The following is a 19,286-nucleotide window of genomic DNA, read 5'->3' as shown; positions in this document are numbered from 1 at the left end:
CCGTTAACGCCTCCGTTAATCCCCGCGAACCTCTAGTTAACCACCGTAAAAGCCCCGTTAGCCCCCGTTAACCCCCGTTAACCCCCGTTAAACCCCCCGTTAACCGCCCCCCCTCCGCGGCTCTACCGGGGCCCGCGCCCCTCACGGCGCCGTTCCCCCGCCCGTCCGCGAGGCGGCGCTGCGACCGCGCCCCCGCCGCGCGCTCTATTTGCATGCTGACCAATGGCGGCGCGGGGCGGGGCGCTCCGGCAGCGGCGGGCCAATGGCGGCGCGGGGCGGGGCGGGGCGGGGCGCTCCGGGCGCGGCGGGCCAATGGCGGCGCGGGGCGGGGCGGCGCGGGGCGGGGCCGGGTCCCGCCGCCCGCCCGCCGCCCGCCCGCCCGCGGGGAGAGCAGCGCCGCGGGCCCCGCGCGCACCGGCCCCGCCGAGCCCGACCCGGGCGGCCGCGGCTGCTATGCGGCTTCGCGGCGCACGGCCTGTACCGGGTAAGGGGGACGCGCCGCCGCGCCGGTGCCGCGGATGGGATCGGCATCACCGAGAAACGGGACCCCCGCCGCGGACGTAGCCGGGACCGGGAGTCGGGGGCTGGGCGGGAGCGGGGACCGGAGCGCAGGACCGGCCGCCTCTCCGTAGTGGGCTGGGCCCTCCGCTGCCGGTGCCGGGCGGGAGCGTGGCGCCCCCTCCCCCCCGCGGCCGGTTACCGGGCGCCTCCCCCACGCGGGGCTGGGGTTCTTCCCCCGCGGCCGTTCCCGGCCTTGACTCTCCGTTCTCCCCGGGCGCTGCTCTCCGGGCCGGGCAGAGCCCCGTGGCCCCGCCCTGTGCCCCCCCCAGGCCCGCGGTCTCCCGGGGTCCGGACGGCGGCGGGGCCAGGCCGGGCCGACCCAGGCTCGCCTCTCCGTGTCGGGGGCGGCCGTTTCCCCCCGTTCGCGGGGCCAGGGCCCGTTTGGGCCCCGCCGCCTCCGTGCCCGGTCCTTCTGAGGGCCGCCGGTGCCACGTGCCGCCGGGAGCGGGGCTGGGCTCAGTTTTGGGGATGGGACTCCTGTTCGCCCGGCGTCCCCAGCCCCGTCCGTCCCTGGGGACGGCACCCACCGGGCCCGGTCTCCTTGTCCTCCTCCTCTTCCTCACTCAGCCTCCACGACGCCCCGGAGCCCTTCCCGGGAGCCGCCTGGGGGTGTCCAGCCGCGGCCAGCCCAGCCCCGGTGTCGGTGGCACAAAGGGCCTTCCGTCACACCCCCGCTGCCTATTTTTAGCCGCTGTCGCTCCCCGGCACCTGCCCCGGGGACGCGGGTGACGCCGCCCCGAATCCCTCTCGGGACCCCCGCCACCGCCCCACGGCGGGGACGCACCGGGCCCCGTGGCCCCGAGCGGCCGGAGGGACAAAGGGGCACGGCTCAAGGTCACCGTGGCCGCCGGGCCGGGGTGCTACGGGGCCCTGGCTGTGGCCCCGCCACTCCGGTTTCCCCCGTGGAGAAGCGGCAGCCTGGCTGCGGCGCGGCCACGGCTCGCGGTGCTCGGGGAGGCAGCTCCGCACCTGGTGCTGGCACCGTGTCACCGGGGGAGTCGTGGCCCGGCAGAGCCGCGAGGAGCACGTGCCCGGCTCGGTGTCGCTCCGGTTCGCTCGGGGCACGGGGTTCAGGTGCGGGGCAGGGCAGGAGCGCGGCCGGTGAGAGCTCCGGGCGTGGGGAGTGTCCCCGCCGCCACCTCCACTCGGCGGGCGCTGATCGGAGTGGAGGAAACTGAGGCACGGGCACCGCTGGCCCGTTTGTGCCGCGCCTCTGCTGGCTCCCGGCGGAGGCGGCGGCTGCTGGGGTTGCCGTGGCCGTGGCGACGTGTCCGTCCGTAGCGTGAGCCGGGCCGGGAGCGGATGCAGCCGCGGCGAGGCGCGGGGGAAGCGGCTCCCGCCCGATCGTCCCCGGCCCACGCTGGCAGCAGGTTCCTCTTTCCAGAATGCGCGGGATCGTGGCTGTGCTGGCCCCGCAGAGCCCAGGGCCGGCCCCACGGTCAGTCCCCGGGAGGGTCGTGCCGTGAGTGCCCCCGGGCAGCTGAAGCGGGATTTGCCGTGCACGGCACGACCGCGGTGCTGCGGTGAGCTCCTTCAGTGCGGGCGAGGTCACAGCTGGGAGCTGCCCGGCCACACCGGGACTGCCGGGGCTGCCGGCCCCACCGGGGCTGCCGGCCCCACCGGGGCTGCCGGCCACACCGGGGCTTGGGAGCTCAGTGCTAAAAGAGGTCCAGACCCGAGTGTTGGGGTGTGGGGGTTCCGCAGGGCTCAGCTGTTAGGTGCTGATCCCCTCGGTGTTTTCCAGTGGGGCACAGCAGAGATGAGCTGGTGGCAGCCTCAGGTTGCCTTGGAGGGCTCCCGGCCCCCAAGGGAAGGGGAGCAAGGGGGCTGAGCCTGTTTGCCAGGATTTCAAGGCTCTGCTTGTCCATACCCTGGGATCTGCCCCGAGGTGCTTTGGGTGCAGACCCCAGTGCTGCCCACACCCCAGTGCCATCACGGTGAGCCCCAGTGCTCCCCATGCCGTATGTCCCTGCTGGGGATGTGCCTTGTCCCCTGTGGGGGATCTGGTGGACGTCTCTCCCCAGGCCCTGTTATCTTTGGGCGTGAGTCCACCGGTATCCGCTGCCTGCAGGGCCGGGCAGGGCTATCGGTTGGGCAGGCCCCTTCCCCCTCCAGCAGCAGGCCCAGCCGCCCTATCTCATTAGCTCGAGATTAATGAGGCTCCTGCGCTGTCTTTAACTCCTTCCTGCTCGCCAGCTCCTGCCCACAGCTCCACTGACCCTCTGCTCTACTTCCCCCACAGGTTTGTGCCGACGCCTGCCGGACACTGACCCAGCTGAGGATTCGGGACACCGACTGTGAGCAGGGGACCCTGAGGCTGCCACCCCCACAAAGTGCCAGGTCTGCAAGGGAAAGGGTGATGCACCCTGCTCCAGCTGCTGCCTGCTGAGCTTGAGGAGGAGTTTTGGAGACTACCTGGGACGCTCCCCCCAACAACAGCAGCACCCCAATCCCAACGGGCAGCGCTGAGCCCGCCACACACCGTAGCCTTTAAGCCAAGGAGACGTCGGACCAAGCCTGAGAGGGGTCAAGGGGCACATTATTCTTTCCCCCGGTGTCAATTCCTGCCCTGACACCCCGACGGCACTGCCCTCACCCCCCGGCAGCCCCCTCCAGGGCTGCCTCTCCCTGGCGCTGCCCAGCCTTGGCCCCCAGCCCCGCTGGAGCGCGGCAGCCTGCCGGGCGCTGCCCCCCGGGCACTGCCCCCTGGGTGCATCGCCCCCCGCCCGCCCGGGGACCCCCCGCCCGCCGGCAGAGCCATGAAGCTGCAGGCGGTGATGGAGAACCTGCAGCGGCAGCAGCGCGCACGGCTGCAGCAGGCGCTGGAAGCGCGGCAGCAGGAGCAGCAGCAGCAGCCTCCGCGCTGCACGTCCCCCCCGGCGCAGCCCTCGCAGCCCCCGGGGCAGCCCCCTGCCAGCAGCCGGGGCCGCGGGCAGGATCCGGCCCCGGCGCCCTCGGAGGAGGGAGCGGAGCCCGAGAGCGCGCACATCCAGCGGGCACAGATGGCCGCCCTGGCTGCCATGCGGGCGGCCGCCGCCGGCCTCAGCCACTCGCCCAGCCCGGGGCTGTCGGATGAGAGCCAAGGCTCCGAGGAGGAGGAAGAGGAGGAGCGCGGCGAGGAGGAGGAAGATGGCGGCGGGTACCAGCAGGAGATGGGCTCGGAGGAGGAGGAGGACCTGTGAGTGCACTCGGGCAGCTCTCGTGGGTTTGGGGAAGGGGAAGGGAAGTGGCACAAGGTTGGTGGGTTTGGGCACATTAGAGCTGTTGGGATATTTCAGAGCAGGAGGTGCTGAGAGCAGCAGCTCGGCTCTGTGGCAGTGGTTCCTCATGCTGGGTTGGCATGACATCCCATCTCTGCCCAGCAGCCAGGTGGGGCTGGGGCAGAGGACCCCAGGCTAGTGTTAAATTATGCAGGACCCTCAGCTGCTTCCAGCATGCGTCCTCTCAGGGCAGGGCCAGGCCAGGAGCTGTCTGGCAGAAGTCCATGACAGAGTTGCTCCTGGGATACTGGGAGCTGGCCATGCCCCCCAGAGCTGCCCCCACCAATGGGCTGTACCGGGGCTCCACTGTGTGCTGGGTGGGTGGTCCCAGCCCCCCCGCTGGGGTGGGCAGGAGAGAGGGATGGGCCTTGGGAACCAGCGTGGGACCAAACCTCTCCTTTCCTCCTGGCTCCAGAAAGGGCAAATGGGATGAAGATGACTTTGAAGAGGACCTGGGTGAGGAGGAAGAGGAAGAAGAGGAGGAGGAGGAAGAGGAAGACTATGAGGAAGAAGAAGACATGGGAGAGGAAGGGCTCAGCTCAGCAGGGGCGGTGCGGGCGGGTGCGGGATCCCTGCTGCTCCGCAAGCCCCCAGCACCCCAGCACTACCGGGGGGAGCCAGCACGGCTGCCAGGGGGACAGGAGCGGCTCCCCCCCGGCCTGGGCCACGCTCAGCCCCCACCACCAGCACCTGACCACGGCGACTGGACCTACGAGGAGCAGTTCAAGCAGGTATGTGCCCACTGAGACACGCGTGTCCCTGTGCCATCCCTCTCCCTGCTCCTGCGCAGCCGTGTGTCCTCGCCAGCGTGGGGAAATGCCTCTGGCAGTGCTGCCTCCAGCAGTGTTCTCCTCGGATCCAGCTGCTGTTGTCATTAGGAATGTGTGGGATTTCTCCAGGGTTTTAGTGCTGGGCTCAGTTTCGCCCCTTCCCTGGTTGGGTGACTCTGAGTGGATCCTGTGTCCGGGTTGTTCTGCCACAGGCATGCAGTGCAATTGGGTTTGCTGCAGGGATCTGGGAGGATTCTTGCTGAAAATTATGTAAAAAAATCACCCCAAACTTGCAAATCTAATGGATCTCTTGGTTTTCCTCTTCTCCACTCTCCCCAAGCCATTTTCCATGGGTACCTGTCTGTCTCCCATCACTGTCACTACAGAGCTGATGCCTGGCAGGACAGCCCTGGCCCCATGGATGCTTGGTGGGGGGCAGAGCTGTGCCCCTGCTGCTGCCAAAGTGCCATGAAAGAGTGAAACCAGGGAGAAAGCACCTGGCTGCCCCCTTTGTTGCCTTCCCCAGGCAATGAGGCCAGGACATTCCCACTCTCCTGGTGCCAGAGCTGGCTGCAGTCTGCTCTCACTGACAGAAGAAAACGTGCTGCAGCCAGGGCTCCCCGGGGGCTGCCCGGCACCTTTGATGTGTGTTTAAATGCATCGGAGTTTGGGGCTGGGGGAAGGGGCAGGACCAGCAGCAGCAGATGGGACCCAGATGGAGCAGCCAGGGCATGGTGGCCTTTCAGGAGGGATGCGACCACCTCTGCCCCTTCACCTTCAGGAGGCTGTCGCATCCCTTCCGAAATGGGATCTGCTGGCACATGTGGATGTGGCTCAGAACAGGGCTGGCCGAGGGAGCACCAGCAAGCACGGAGCATGTGGCCATCCTCCTGGTGCTGCCTGGCTGCGGGGATGAAGGGATGCTCCTGTGCAGTGTGGGGATGGAGGGATGCTCCTGTCCGGATGGAGGGATGCTCCTGTGCAGTGTGGGGATGGAGGGATGCTCCTGTGCACTGTGGGGATGGAGGGATGCTCCTGTCCGGATGGAGGGATACTTCTGTCCACTGTAGGGATGAAGGGATGCTCCTGCCCTGCACATCCCTCATTTTAGTGCTGGGCTCAGTCTCGTCCGTTCCCTGGTTGGGTGACTCCGAGTGGCTCATCCCTCCAAGTGGTGACATCCCTCTCTGCACCCAGGCTACCTGCTCTTCTTGTGGTTTCTCTCTCTTGTGCTTCCTGCCGCCGGGGAGCAAGGGGCCAGGGCCGTGAACTCGTAGCTGTGAAAAGGCTTTTCAATACCGCAGCTCTGATCTTCCTGTTTGTCAGCGTGTCAGTGCCCGTAGCCTCTGCCAGGTCCCCTGTCGCAGCCGCAGCACTTGGGAACACCAGCCCTGTTCCCAGCGCTGCCCCACGAGCTGTGCCCCCTCTCCCTGAGCACTCCCTCTCTCTCCATGTCATTCCTGGGGTCCCTGGGAAGAGCCCAGCTTGGAGATGGTTGTGGAAGCAGCTGGAGGGGGTTGGAAAGCCTCTGTGGGCGGAGGAGCGGAGGCGACGCTGGGCCCGGAGAGGCTTTCCCCGGCACGTCAGCCCGTGCGACCGCGCTTGGATCGCGGCCCCTGGACCAGGGCCAGGGGGTTGCTGGCGCAGCCGGTGCTGGCCGGGAGCTCCTGCTGGCCGGCCTCCAGCGCGTGCCGCCGGGCTCCATCCCAGCCCAGCTGGCGCGGCCTGGGAAGGAGCAGCAGGAATGTAAACAGCGAGGGCAGCACGGGGCAGGGGATGCCGTACCCCATCCCAGCTCCTCGCTGGCGTGGAGGCGCCTTAGGGGGAGCCCCGGCAGCTCCGGGATGCTGGAGCACAGCAGGGTCCCTGTGTGGGTGAGCCAGCAGGGACGTGGTGCTGTGCCAGTGTTCTGCCTGCCTGCTCTGTGAGGGATGGGTTGCTTTTTATTTTTGCCAAGGAGCTTCTCAGCACCGGCAGCACCCCTGTGTTCCCACCAACCTTTTAGCTTCCCTGGCTGTCCAGGTCTCTCCGCTGGGAGTTAAATCCAGTTTGGATTCAGCTCTGGTTGTGCTGGTGCCGCCGGCATCCTTGGCCCATGGGTCTGTGTGGTTGAGAACACCGTTCTCACCGGGCAGTGCCGCCATCCAAGCCCCACACCAGTGCCTGCCTCCACACCCAAACCCTGGCAGCCCCCATCCTCCACTGCCAGGTTTTATTGACCCATCTGGGACAGATTCCTGTGAACTGGTGCTCGGCTGAGCTGTGGGGGGCCGGAGGCAGGAGGATGGGGCCCAGTTCAAGGGAGGAGGAAGGGGAGGGCGTGAGGAAGAGTTATGGAGGTGAGGGAGGTTAGGGAGCCGGCGCGTGGCACCTCCCCGTCCCCAGGGACGGCTACTGCACAGGCAGAGGTCAGCTCAGCCTGACCCGGGCGCTGCCGGCGCGGGCAGCAGAACAAAGGAGCCTCCGCACAACCGGGAACTCGGGGCAGCAGTTGCCGAGGGCACCGGGGCTCCTCGGGGTGAGGGGGGAAAGGGGCATTTTCTGGGTGGTAAGACGCTCCCCATAGGAAATGGCTAAAAATCCAGCAAGCTCCTGCCAGCAAAGGGCTGCTTGGGGTAAAACTGCTCAGAGTTCTGTACCCCAGCACTGTGGGGGCTCTGCTGCTGCTGCCCCCCAAGATCCCTGCTCTGATCTTTCTCTTTCATTATTGCTATTACTGCTCCCTGTTAAAACCAGGAGTGGGAGCCCCTGGTGGAGTGGCAGCTCCTGGAGCTGGAGTTTCCAGCCTTTCCAACTGTTTTGGAGTTTCCTGCACTGCTGGTGCTTCCTCAGGCATGGCACTCTGCATGCCAGTACCCTGTCCCACATCGCAGGAGCTTGAGGAATCCACCTCCCTGTGTTCATCTGGCTGCAGCAGCCACCACTCTCCCTCTGGAGTTCTCCATTTTGGGTGCTCCCTTTTGGGGTGTCCTGCAGTGCCTGCCTCAGGCTGATGTTTAACGCCCGTTTCTGCTTCAGGAGGGATTTAAGAAGTCACCACAGTGCCAGCCGGAGGCTGTGCCAGCTGGGGGGTTTCAGGGGGGTGCTGGTGCCTTAGTGGGGCAAGAGGTTTCTTGTGCTGGGGACATCTGAGCCATGCCGGTGGCACAGGGGCGCGAAAACCTCAGCTCTTATCTGGCGTGGTGCAGCGCACCCCGAGATACGGCGTTTCAAAGTGCAGTGGTGGGGGAAAAATAAACCGAAAGCAACTCAGCGACCTCGGCAGGGCTGCGGGGGTGGCTGAAACCGGACCCCCTCTGCCCGGACCAGCCCTGCGCACATGGCTGGTGGGGCTGGGATTTTCCAGGGGGGTCTGCAGGAGCAGAGAGCCCATAGCTCCTCTGAATCCCCAGGAGCTGGTTAAAGCATGGGGGATCCCCTCTGAACCCCTTTCTCCCGTGGATTATTCTCTTTTTCAAAGCCCAAAGCCAGCTGGGGGCGTGGGGCCTGAGCAGGGGCCCCGTGGCCTCTTAACGAGGGCGGGAGGGTCCATTTACTTTCTTTAAAATATTGATTAGAGCTTTATTGCATTAGCCAGCCGAGCGGATGAGCCGCCCCCAGGGAGGGCGAGGGGGCCCCGGCGCAGGGAATGGGGGACCCGAGTGTCATCCCACAACCGGGGGGCCACTGCCCCCCACCCAGAGGCAGTTTGGCTCCCAGATAAGGGGGAGTGCCCTGGGGCCCCCAGTTGGGCGCTGCTGTGCCGGGGAGGTGATTGTGGTGCCTGGCCAAGCCAGCAGCAGATAACGCAGGCAAGAGGGGATCTGAGCAGGCAAGAGGGGATCTGAGCAGGCAAGAGGGGATCTGAGCAGCACAGGGCTTTGGGGACAGTGGGGGAGTCACCAGTGGACCCCTCCCAGGATAAGGCTGTGTCCTCCCCGCTCACCCTGCATCAGCCATTGCCCCTCTCACCCTGCACCGATGCCCGGCGTGCCGAGGGGTGCTCCCAGCCGGGGATCCGGCACAGTAATTGGCTCATAGAGCTCAGGGAGCATTCCCGGGGCTGTAATCCCACCAGATCCCTGGCCAGAGGTCAGGGACTTCTCGGCGAGAGCGGTTTAGCCGCCGAGTGCCTCCCCCAGCCAGACGCCTGGGTGCTCACAGGTGCTGGTCCCGGCATCTGAGCACTCGTGAAGCCATTTCTCCAAACAAGATCCAGGATGATTAATGAGGTTGAGGGACAGGGGACACGTCCTTTCTGCTCAGTGTGCCCAGCCAGTGCCTTCACGCAGCTGGACCATGCCCCTTGTCTCGGGAGCTGGGCTGGCTCCCCACAGCGGGGGCATCACCTGCTTGTGTCCCCACAAAGCCCCATTTCCCCCATGCCTGGACGCCCCCAGAGCCTCATTTCCCCCCACCCCTGGCCCTCCCAGAGCCCTGTTCCTCCACGCCCCAGCCCCCCGGGCTGACTCAAGGGCTGCGGAGGTGGCGGCCGCCTCCCCTTTCGGCACAGCTGAACTAACAGGGTTTATTTAAAAGGGGAAAAAAAAAAAAAGAAAAGAGCAGTTCAGGGAGCGGGGCCTTTGTCAGCAGAGCCCCCCGCCCCCACCGCAGCGTTGGGCAAGGGCAGCATTGCTCCATCGCCCTATTTCTGGCCCAAACCGCAGGAGAAATGGCAGCTGGTCCCAGGGCCCAGCCGGACGTGCTGCAATCAGGGGCCAGGGCGGGGGATGTTTGGGGCTGGGGGGCCCCTGGTCTGAGCCCCTGGGGCAGCCAGACTGGGGGCTCAGGGTGCAGCTCCTGACCTGCTCCCTGACCCTTCCCATCGGTCGCTTTATCTGCCTGTGCCTGAGTCCTGCTCTGGCTGGAGCTCAGGATGATCCACCCTGCGCTGGGGCTGCTGCAGGCCAGGGCTCGCCCCTGAGGAGGGTCCCCTGCTCCCCGTGTGTCCCACGGGGACGGTGTGGCCAAGTCACTTCTGTGGCAGCAGTCCTTTGAGAAAGGGTTTCCCTGTCCCCCCACAGCAGCTGGCTCGGGGTCTCACCCTTGTACAGGTGCCAGCCCTAAACCCCTTCAGCAAAGGGCTTCACCTCCTGCCTCTGTTTTCCCACCTGCCCACGTCCACTGTGGAGCCTCCAACGTGGGCACCAGTGCCTGATTTTGGAGATGCCAGCACCTGGGACATGCTGTCCCACACTGCCACCTGCTCAGGTGCCACAGTGGGATGGGGGCTGTCACTGTGGTGCCATCACAGTGCCCACCACCACCCCCTCCTCTCAGTGCGAGGAAACGGTGAGGTTTCGGCAGTGCTAGAGCAGCTCAGCGGTGATGGTTCCCGGGGCTGACAGCCCACAGCTGGCTCCTGTCAACCCCATCTGTGGCTGCTGGACCCCTTCCAGCTCCTCCAGCGGCTCTGCAGTGGGGTTCCCAGGCGTTGTGTGCACCCTGGCCCTGCCCACGGGACCGCAGGGACCCCCACCGTGGTGCTGACGGAGGGCAGAGGTGCAGGACCTCGCATTTCAGGAACAGATTTGCAATTAGCCAAATCCCAGCGGGCGGTGGAAGCCCCGGTGACTCATCTGCCGGGGCTTACCGCGATCCCCTTCTAAGACGATCATTTACATATGGTGGAATTTAAACCTCTGTCGTGGCTTCCAGGACTTGCTGCTGCCACCTCACACGGGTCAGGTCCTGAATGAGGGTCTTGGCCCTTCAGAACCCTCAGGGGCTTTACTCTGCGAGGCTTGGGAGTCACACAGGAGGGACAGCCCAAGCTGGGGGTTCACCAGGTGCCCCAAGAGTTTGAGTTGGCTGCTCTGGCCACATTTCCCCAGCTCAGCACTGCATAGCTCACACTCCCTGGGTCTGCCTGGTGGCTGGAGCAGCCTGGTGTCCTTCCTCGGACGAGCTTTCTCAACAGCGCCTGACTCCGCTGGATTAATATTTGTACAAGGTCCGGTGTGATAGCAAGCATGTGTCAAGGGCATGCAGCAGCACGCACACAGCAAGGGCCCGGAGAGCTGCCGGGCTGGCTCCCATCCAGCCAGCGGCTCGGAACAACCCCAGCACCCCAGTTCTCCGTGACCCTCACCAGCCTGCGCCACACGTCTGCACTCAGACACGGAACCACTTGGGATTCCATCCAGAGCCACGGCTCGCTGCCGCCCAGCAGCGAACTGCCATTGGGAATGCCAGGAATCGCTTCCTCCTCCGCGGGAAGGGAGCGAACAGCAGCGGCACGGCCGTGCTGGGAGCCAGTGTCAGCAACCGGGACACGGATCCCGAGAGCCGCCGGTGTCAGCAGCAGGGACACGGATCCCGAGAGCCGCCGGTGTCAGCAGCTGGGACACGGATCCCGGGAACCGCCAGTGTCAGTGACCGAGACACGGATCCCGGGAGCCGGTGTCAGCAGCCAGGACACGGATCCCAGGAGCTGCCGGTGTTGGCGCAGGGACACAGATCCCGGGAGCTGCCGGTGTCAGTGGCCGGGACACGGATCCCGGAAGCCGCCGGTGTCAGCGGCAGGGACACGGATCCCGGGAGCCGCCGGTTTTGGCAGCCAGGACACGGATCCCGGGAGCCGCCGGCTGGCTGGGCACGGCCGTGGTGGGGAGGGCGGCCGACCGCGCACGGACAATGGGGGGGTCAGCGAGGTTAAACGGTGACTAATTCGCCCATTCAGCGTCCCCTCCACTGCTCACTGCTCGGGGACACCCGCCGTGCCGTGACACCGCCCGTGTACCCCTGGGGTCACCCACACGCCTCCTTCCCCCAGCCTGTGTGGGGAGACGGGGGGCCCGGGTGGTCTCGGGGACCCCCAGACTCCGGTGCCGATGGCGGGGGATCGGCGCTGGGTTTGTCGCTGTGCCCACCGCGTCCCCCAGCCCGAGGAGGAGGCGCTGGTGCAAAGAGGCACCTGCGGTGTCCCCCGCGGAGGGGACAATGCTGGGAACTGGTGTGAACAATGGTGCCGCCGGGAAGCTCCCGGGCCCCCTCCCCAGCTGCCCCCCGCGGAAGCGGCCCCCCAGCCCGGCCATGCTCCGGCGGCAGGAATCCCGCCAGGCCGGTCAGTGGAGTCACCACAGGCCCTGGCCCTGTGGGTGAGGCTCCAGCCAGCACATCCCCCACCAGCAAAGCGCTGGGAGATTTTGGGGAGGGGGGCCCGCACGTCCCTGCCCCCAGCAACCCCTTCCCACGGGGGGTTGTGCCGTGGGGGGCTCGCAGGGGATTAGGGATGGGGACAGCCAGGGGTGACCTGTACCTAAGCCGAGCGCTTTATCTGAGCAGGAATCTGCTCCGGGGCTGGACGCTCTCTTTGCCCTTCACCGGGAGGGATTGGCCCTATCAAACCCTGCACCCCACACCAGGGGGGCTGTGTTTGGAGAGGGGCTGCTGCCTCGGGCACCCCCAGCCCTGAGTCAGCCACCGCCTTACTGGAAATCACATCCCCAGCGCCTCCGAAACGCCGCTGTCCGGGGCCCCCGTCAATCCTTGGCTCTGGTTTTTACAAATGACTTTCTTATTCTGAATAAGTGCCCTCTCCGACCTCACTGCGGGTCCCGGCGTGCCAGAGGCCGGGGGCTGTGTATGGGCTGGGAGTGGGACGGGAAACGCGCCATAAATGTGTTTATTCTTCGTTAAAGAACTCGTTAGTGTGCGCGGGCTCTTCCCCAGCCCAGCGTGGCCCCTCGGCTGTCCGCGGGACAAAGGGATGCATCCCCGGGGGCTGCCAGAGGAAGGAAGGAAAGAAAAGGAGAGAAGTAGCCCCTCAGCCTGTCCCCGCTGGTCCTGCTACCTGCCGAGACAGGGTGGGCTCTCCCCGCCGCTGCCTGCGTTGTGTTTTTTCCTTAAATACAGGAATTTGGGGTAGTTTAGCCCCTGGAAGGTGGAGGCTGCCGCCAGCCCCCATCTCTGCTGCAGTGGCCCTTGGGTCTCGTCCCCAGTCCCGGCTCACGTCACGGTGTGCACGTCCCAAACCGGTTTTGGAGAGAAGGAGGAAAACCGAGAGTGTTGCCACTTCCTGGCAATGGAAAAGAAACTTGACAATTAATTCCCAAAGCCTGAGAACCCGGAACGAAGCGGGGGGGAAGGGGAGGTGTTTTTAACTCAGACTCGAGATGCAGGGACACGAGCTCCTCCATGATGACGCCTCATGGGGCAGACAAGGGACTCCTGCCGAAAGGGGGATTTGCCTGGCACCAGCATGACCCTCGGCATTCCCGGAGCTTTGTGAGATGGCGTTTCCCCTCCTGCTTGTAATTGTCCCCCTTGCCCCAGCCCGGGGGGGTTCGGACCCCCGGAACGAACCGAGCCCGTGCCGAGGGCTCTCCTGCATTCCTGGCATTGCCAAGGGGCCGCCTCCCGCCTGCCCTTTGAAAGCCAGCGGGTTGGGATTTTCCTGTAATCTGGTTTGAAACATTAATCCGGTCATCCACACCAAACGCCGGGCCGGCATCCTGCCGGGGCGCTGGGCCGGGGTCAGGGCCACCCGCCCACCGCCTGCCTAATTCCTCCTCCACTTAATTATAGATCTGCTGGCAGCAGCCATCTGTCTCCGTGTCCTCAGCCGGCCGGGGGCCGAGGGGGCTGCAGGTGGGCTGGACACTGTGACCAGAGCCAGCCGTGCCCCTGGCATCAAGCACTCACTCCGGGCTGGGTCAGCACTGGGGGCACTGGGTGCGTGGTGTCACATCCCCCAGCCCAGGGGACTCTCAGGGAGGTGGGGAGCAGCTCCTGCTCCCCCGAGCCAGGCTGGGGCGGCTGTGCCGCAGCGTCCCCTGGCACCGCACCCTGCCGTGGGGACCCCACGGTAAGAGGATCTTCCTGGGGCAGCTGCGTTATGGATTAAGTCGTTTCCACCTCCCTAATTACGAAACATAAATGTATTGACTCAGCAGCACGGGGCGGCCTTGCCTGCAGCTCCTGCTCGCCGGTACCTTTGCACCGAGCACCGAGACGCTGCGTGTCCCTGCGAGGAGCTGGCCTTGAGCTGAGCAGAAACCAGGGCTGAGAGCAGGAAGCAGGGCACAGGCACGGGGCAGGGATCAGCACCAAGCAGGCACAAGACTCAGCACCTGCTGATTTCGGTGCAGCAGTGCCAGCAGCCGCCAGCCTGTGCCAAGCTCAGCTGCGCGTTGGGTTTCGCACGCTGCCAAAACCAGAACGTTTCTGTTCCTCAATTTGCATTTTGAGCCCCGCTGTCCCAGCTGTCCTGCGCTGCCGTTGGGGCTCTCGGGGCGCCGGCTGCTTTGCCGTTGGCTGCGGATGGCGTCAATGCAAGGAAATCCTGCGAGGGGCAGCTGGGAGTCACTCATCTCTGTCCCCTTCCGTGTCCTGCCTGTGCCCGAAGGGGAATGGGGGTGGTAAGGGAGGACAGGGGCAGTTTGCAAATGCGCTCTGTCACACACCACGGTGCACACCGGGCACGTCCCGGTCCTGGCTGGGCATGTCCTTGCCCCACAGTGCTGCCGGATGAGCACCTTGGGCAGGTGCCCATCACTGGCAGTTGGTTCTGCTGGCAGTGGCAGAGTTCAGCCAGGGTTTGGGGGGTCCCAAGGGGAGCCTGTTTCTCTGCTTGGCCCTGCAGTGGTCAGTGAGCAGCTGCCAAGTGCAGCGAAGCTGTCGAAGTCTCGCTGGTAACCGTCAGCAGCAGCTTGTGCGACATCCTTTGCCCGGCAGCCGTGGCGGGCGTGTTGGCAGGGCTGTGAGGTCCCCAAAACGGGGATCCCTCTGCTCACCATCCCTGGGGACCCCCTTGGCTTCATCACAGTTGGGTGAAAGTGGCTGCAGCCAGCTGAGCTTGGCATGGGACCACCAGGGCTGGTGGGGCAGCCGCCTGCTGCAGCCACTAATCCCCCTGTCCTGGCCGGCCACGCTCTCCTCAGCTGACAGTTAATTTTCTTTCATCCTCTTAAACGCGTCCATTCCCCTCGGAACTGAGTCCGGGGGGGGTGAGGGTGGATCATGACCCTGAGGGTCTTGGCAGTGGATGAACCAGCGTGTTCAGTGCTTGCCCAGGACGGTTCCGCACCCCGCAGGATCGGGCGCCGGGGAAGCCCTTTCTCTGTGTGTGGCTTTTGGAGCTGCTCAAGGAAACGGGGGAGGCTGGATTGGCACCAGCCCAGCACCCCTCAGCTAGCCTGGTGCAGCTCAGCCCCAAAAATCACAGTGCTGTTGCTGTGCCATGGCTCACTCACCCCTTGCTGGCGTGCTGGGGTGGGAGAGGGGCTTTGAGGGTCTCTGCCGGTGGTGCTGGTGGCTCCTGCCCTTGCCCTGGGGGGTGTGCAAGGGGCTGGTCGAGCCTGCCGAGTTTCCCAAGGGAACTGGGGGGGTTTATGGCCCCGCTTATCATGTGGCCCCATTGATCCCTTTGATCGGTGCCGGCGGGCGAGTCAGGCCCTGCGGGATCCGGATCCTCCCTGCAGGGCTGCAGGAGGAGGGGGCTCAATGCCCACCCCTCCACCTGCCCACGGTCCCGGTGCCACAGGAGGGAGCGGGCACATGGGTGACCCAGTGACCGGCAGCGGTGGCCCCGCAGCGCGTGCCTGGCGTGGTATGGGGGGTATTTATAGGCTCCCCACTGGCAGTTGTTCAGGGTTGTCATTGAGGAAAGCGGAGCTGCGGCCGCCACCCCGACAACGCCAGCCCCCACAGCCCCTGCTCCAACACCCTTCCCGGGATGGGGGGGATTATCCGCCCGCCTGCGGGCAGAAACGGCGCTGGGCTTCGGGAGAGGCCGTGTGGCGTGGCGTGGCGTGCGCCTCCGGCGTGCCGGGCGCTCCAACCGGCCCATCCTGCGCCATAAATCAGGCAGGAATGCGCCGGGCTGGCGGGGTGGGGGGTCCCGGCTGGAGATGCCCCAAGCAGAGCTGGTGATTGAGGTGCAGCATGTCAGAGCCTGGCCCAGCTCTGCCTGCCCCACTGCAGGACATGTCCCTGCAGGGCGGTGGCACACAGGCTCACGGCAAGGCACACGAGGCACTGGCTCCTGGCCATGGCTCTCTGTGGCACCCCAAGCGTGGAGGGACCACGCTGTGCTGAGCAGGCAGTGGATGCTAAAAATAACAGGGATCAGCGTTCCCGGGAGGAGAACTCCTGGCAGCCTGGGAGCCACTCCAGCCGTGATCCCAGCACCTGCATCCTGGAGCTGAGCTCCGAGCAGGGAATGGCACAGTGGGGCACAAGGTCAGCCCAAGCTGCAGGAACCCCCTGGACCTCTGCAGAGACCCCCGAGCCATTTGGTGTCCTTTGTGCCACAGGACTGCTGCAGTGGAAGCCAGGGGTCTCAGGTGGGGGTTAAGGGGGTTTCTGAGCATCTCTCTTTTCTTATGCAGCTGTACGAGCTGGATGGTGACCCCAGGAGGAAGGAGTTCCTGGATGACCTCTTCAGCTTCATGCAGAAGCGAGGTGAGTACCCCGCTGTGCACCCACCCTGTGCTCCCACGCCCACTCTGTGCCCACCGTGCTGCACCACACCCACCTTGCACCCCCCACATCCCCCCCAAGGCCAGGGGCTCATTTCCTTGCCCCTCATTAGTGCCCTGAGGTCACGGCTCCGGCTGAGCTGCTGGTTAATCTTTAACCCCTCAGCACAGCAGGGTCAAACCTGCTGGGCTGGATCCAGAGCCTGCGGCCCCCTCCCTTCACCCATCGCACCCAGACCTGCAGCCCCTCCCCACACATCACCCCTGGCTCTGAGCCCCCTTTCCCATCCCCTGGGTTATTGCAGGGGGCAAAGCCCCTCTCTCTGCCCGGGGAGAGGCCACGGTTGGGGGCCAGGGGGTGGGGAGGGCTGAAAGCCAAGCGTGCTGCTCGAGGGTCTGGTTCCTGCGTGGAAAACAGCTCTGGAAGTGCTGACACAGGGCTGGCTCCGGCCCTTTGTCAGACAGCACTGGGAAGGCACGTGTGCCTGCACAGGGGGGCTGGAGCTGCTGGCTGGGTCCCCCAGGGCTTCCCTGCCTCTGTCCTGTCCCCCGGCTGTGTCCCCTGCAGTCCCCCCACCATCATGGCCCACCTGCATCCATTGGGGTCCCCCGGAGCCCCCTCACCGCCGGGCTGGGAGGGTGGGGACCCCGATGAGGGAGCAGGTGCTGCCAGCCCCCTCCTCAAGCTGGAGGGATGATCCCCCCAGCTCACAGGAGACCCTCACAGCCGGATTGTGCCGCCCCCGTTATAAATAACTCGCGTTGCCGGGTGCCGGCTCAGCCCGAGGAACCGGCTCAGCCACGACAGGGCTGTGGCTGGAAACTGCGAGTTTCTGTTTCCTTTGTTCGGGGCTGATCTCACCGGGAGGGCCCGGGGAGGGGGGGAAGAAGGGGACAGTGGAAGGGGAGGGAGGAGCATGAGCCCCCCCAGCCCCTCCACTGCCCCGCAGGGGTCTCAGCAGCTGCGCCCCCGCTTTGGGTGAGACAGCAGCACCCCAGAGCCGCTCTCTCCTCCCGCCGCTCCCAGGGACCCCCGTGAACCGGATCCCCATCATGGCCAAGCAGGTGCTGGACCTGTACATGCTGTACACACTGGTGACCGAGAAGGGGGGTCTGGTGGAGGTCATCAACAAGAAGCTGTGGCGGGAGATCACCAAGGGGCTGAGCCTGCCCACCTCCATCACCAGCGCGGCCTTCACCCTGCGCACCCAGTGAGCGGGGGCTCGGAGGGGAGGGGAGGGGGCGAGTCCTTGGGGGTCCCTCTGTGCTCTGCAGGGGAAGGAGGCTCAGCACAGCCCCACGTGGGGAGGGAGCAGTGGGGTGGCACACGGGAAGGGGTGCCCAGCTGCTGCGTCACCCTCACCATCCCGTCTGGCCACAGGTACATGAAGTACCTGTACCCCTACGAGTGTGAGAAGCGCGGGCTGAGCAACCCCAACGAGCTGCAGGCGGCCATCGACAGCAACCGGCGGGAGGGCCGGCGGCAGGGCTTCGGCGGCTCCCTCTTCGCCTACTCGCCCGGCGGCACCCACGGCCTCCTCTCCTCGCCCAAGCTGCCGGTGCCGGCGCTGGGGTTGGCCTCTGCCACCAACGGCGGGGCCATCACGCCAGGCCAGAAGATCAAGAAAGGTAATGATGGCGCTGGGCTCTGCCTGCTCCACAGGGTTTGGCTGCCACAGGTCTGGTTGCAAGCTGAGCCCCATCCTAACCCTGGAGATGTAATAATAACAGGGAGGGCTGGGGGAAGTGGGCGGGGGGGTGATGCTCCTCTCCCTTCCTTGGGCTCCAGGGCTCAGCCCACAGACCCTGATTCCCAGGGACCCTGATTCAATCACCCATCTCTGAGCTTTGGAGGGACAGCAGGGCACCAAACTGTTGTGCCAGGGCCGGGGACACCCTGGGGTGGTGGCACCCACCTACCCCTGTGCCCCATCCCTGACACCCGCTCCCCCGGCAGAGGAGGACTCTCCCATCCCCATCTCCATGCCCAGCCGGCTCCCGGTCTCCCTGGCCGGACACCCGGTGGTGGCGGCGCAGGCGGCCGCGGTGCAGGTGGCGGCGGCCGCCCAGGCCGCGGCGCTGGAGCAGCTGCGGGAGAAGCTGGAGTCGGGGGAGCCCCCGGAGAAGAAGCTGGCGCTGGTGACGGACGAGCAGCAGCGGCTGATGCAGCGGGCGCTGCAGCAGAACCTCCTGGCCATGACGGCCCAGCTGCCCATGAGCATCCGCATCAACAGCCAGGGCACGCGCTCGCCAGGTCAGTGCCGGCCCCGGCCTCCCGCCCCGGCTGAGCTCCCGGCCCCGGCGGGCTCGGTAACGCGGCTCTCCCCGGCAGAGAACCGCCCGGACGCCGCTGCCGCCAGCAGCAACGGCACCAACAGCATCAGCATGTCCGTGGAGATCAACGGCATCGTCTACACAGGTGAGAGAGGGGCACCCCCGGGCACCGCCGCCGTGCCACGCTGCCACCGCCCTGCACCCCGTCTCACAGCGCAGCTTTGCTCTCTCCCCAGGTGTGCTGTTCGCCCAGACGCCCGGCCCTTCCTCCTCTTCCTCCTCCTCCTCCTCCTCTGCCTACAGCAAAGGCAACGGTGGCAGCAGCCGGAGCAGCGGCGCTGGGAACGCGCCCCCCGGCCCGGCCGGCCTGGCCGTGCCCCCCAGCTCTACCTCCAACAGCGCTTCGCCTTAACGCCCCCGAGCCACGGGGCACCGGGGCTCACCGGGGCTCACCGGGGCTCACCATGGGCTCACCGGGGCTCACCGGGGCTCACCGGGGGCTCACCGGAGCTCACCGGGGCTCTCTGGGGGCTCACCGGGGCTCACTGCGGGCCGACCGGGGCTCTCCAGGGCTCACCGGGGCTCACTGGGGTTCACCGGGGCTCACCGGGGCTCACCGGGGGCTCACCGGGGCTCACCGGGGCTCACCGGGGCTCTCTGGGGGCTCACTGGGGCTCACCGGGGGCTCGCTGGGGCTCACCGGGGCTCACCGGGAGCTCACCGGGGGCTCGCCGGGGCTCACCGGGAGCTCACCGGGGGCTCACCGGGGGCTCACCGGGGTTCACCGGGAGCTCTCCGGGCTCTCTCTGGGGTCTCAACAGGATTTCACCGGGATCTCACCAGGGTTTCATTGAGATCTCACCCCTGGCTCTCACTGGGGTCTCACCAAGGGTCTTTTCAGGCTCTCGATGGGCTCTGCCCTTGTTCTCGTGTTGTTGGATTTTCCTTTTCCAGGCAGAAAAGCTTTAGCCCGGGGGGGTTTTGCCGGAGCCGCTCCGGGACCGTTTACCTCACTCACA

General features: G+C 66.2%; 1 protein-coding gene across 2 annotated transcripts; it reads left to right on the top strand.

Moving 5' to 3' along the window:
* The first annotated feature begins 355 nt into the window (after nucleotides 1–355).
* ARID3A (AT-rich interaction domain 3A) lies at nucleotides 356–18,781 on the top strand. Of its 2 annotated transcripts, XM_030256960.4 has the most exons (9): nucleotides 356–484; nucleotides 2,804–3,739; nucleotides 4,237–4,552; nucleotides 15,904–15,976; nucleotides 17,021–17,204; nucleotides 17,375–17,622; nucleotides 17,951–18,247; nucleotides 18,326–18,412; nucleotides 18,504–18,780. In XM_030256960.4, exons 2-9 carry the CDS (start codon nucleotides 3,321–3,323, stop codon nucleotides 18,677–18,679), a joined length of 1,800 nt encoding a protein of 599 aa, XP_030112820.4. In that variant the 5' UTR covers nucleotides 356–484; nucleotides 2,804–3,320; the 3' UTR covers nucleotides 18,680–18,780. The 2 variants fall into 2 exon arrangements, with proteins under 2 accessions (XP_030112820.4, XP_072775519.1); XM_072919418.1 differs by having other exon boundaries at nucleotides 17,951–18,412; nucleotides 18,504–18,781.
* Nucleotides 18,782–19,286: the final 505 nt, after the last annotated feature.

The sequence above is a fragment of the Taeniopygia guttata genome, chromosome 28 (assembly GCF_048771995.1).
Source record: "Taeniopygia guttata chromosome 28, bTaeGut7.mat, whole genome shotgun sequence".
NCBI lineage: Eukaryota > Metazoa > Chordata > Aves > Passeriformes > Estrildidae > Taeniopygia > Taeniopygia guttata.
The sequence above is the reverse complement of the archived record's forward strand: the minus strand, read 5'-3'. Positions and strand labels throughout refer to the sequence as shown.

Bases quoted from the DNA above. Each gene is read 5' to 3' on its own strand.
- ARID3A (XM_072919418.1), top strand. From the start codon at position 3,321: ATGAAGCTGCAGGCGGTGATGGAGAACCTGCAGCGGCAGCAGCGCGCA. The intron at 4,553-15,903 runs GTATGTGCCCAC...TTTCTTATGCAG, and splicing joins ACGAGGAGCAGTTCAAGCAG to CTGTACGAGCTGGATGGTGA. The intron at 15,977-17,020 runs GTGAGTACCCCG...CGCCGCTCCCAG, and splicing joins CAGCTTCATGCAGAAGCGAG to GGACCCCCGTGAACCGGATC.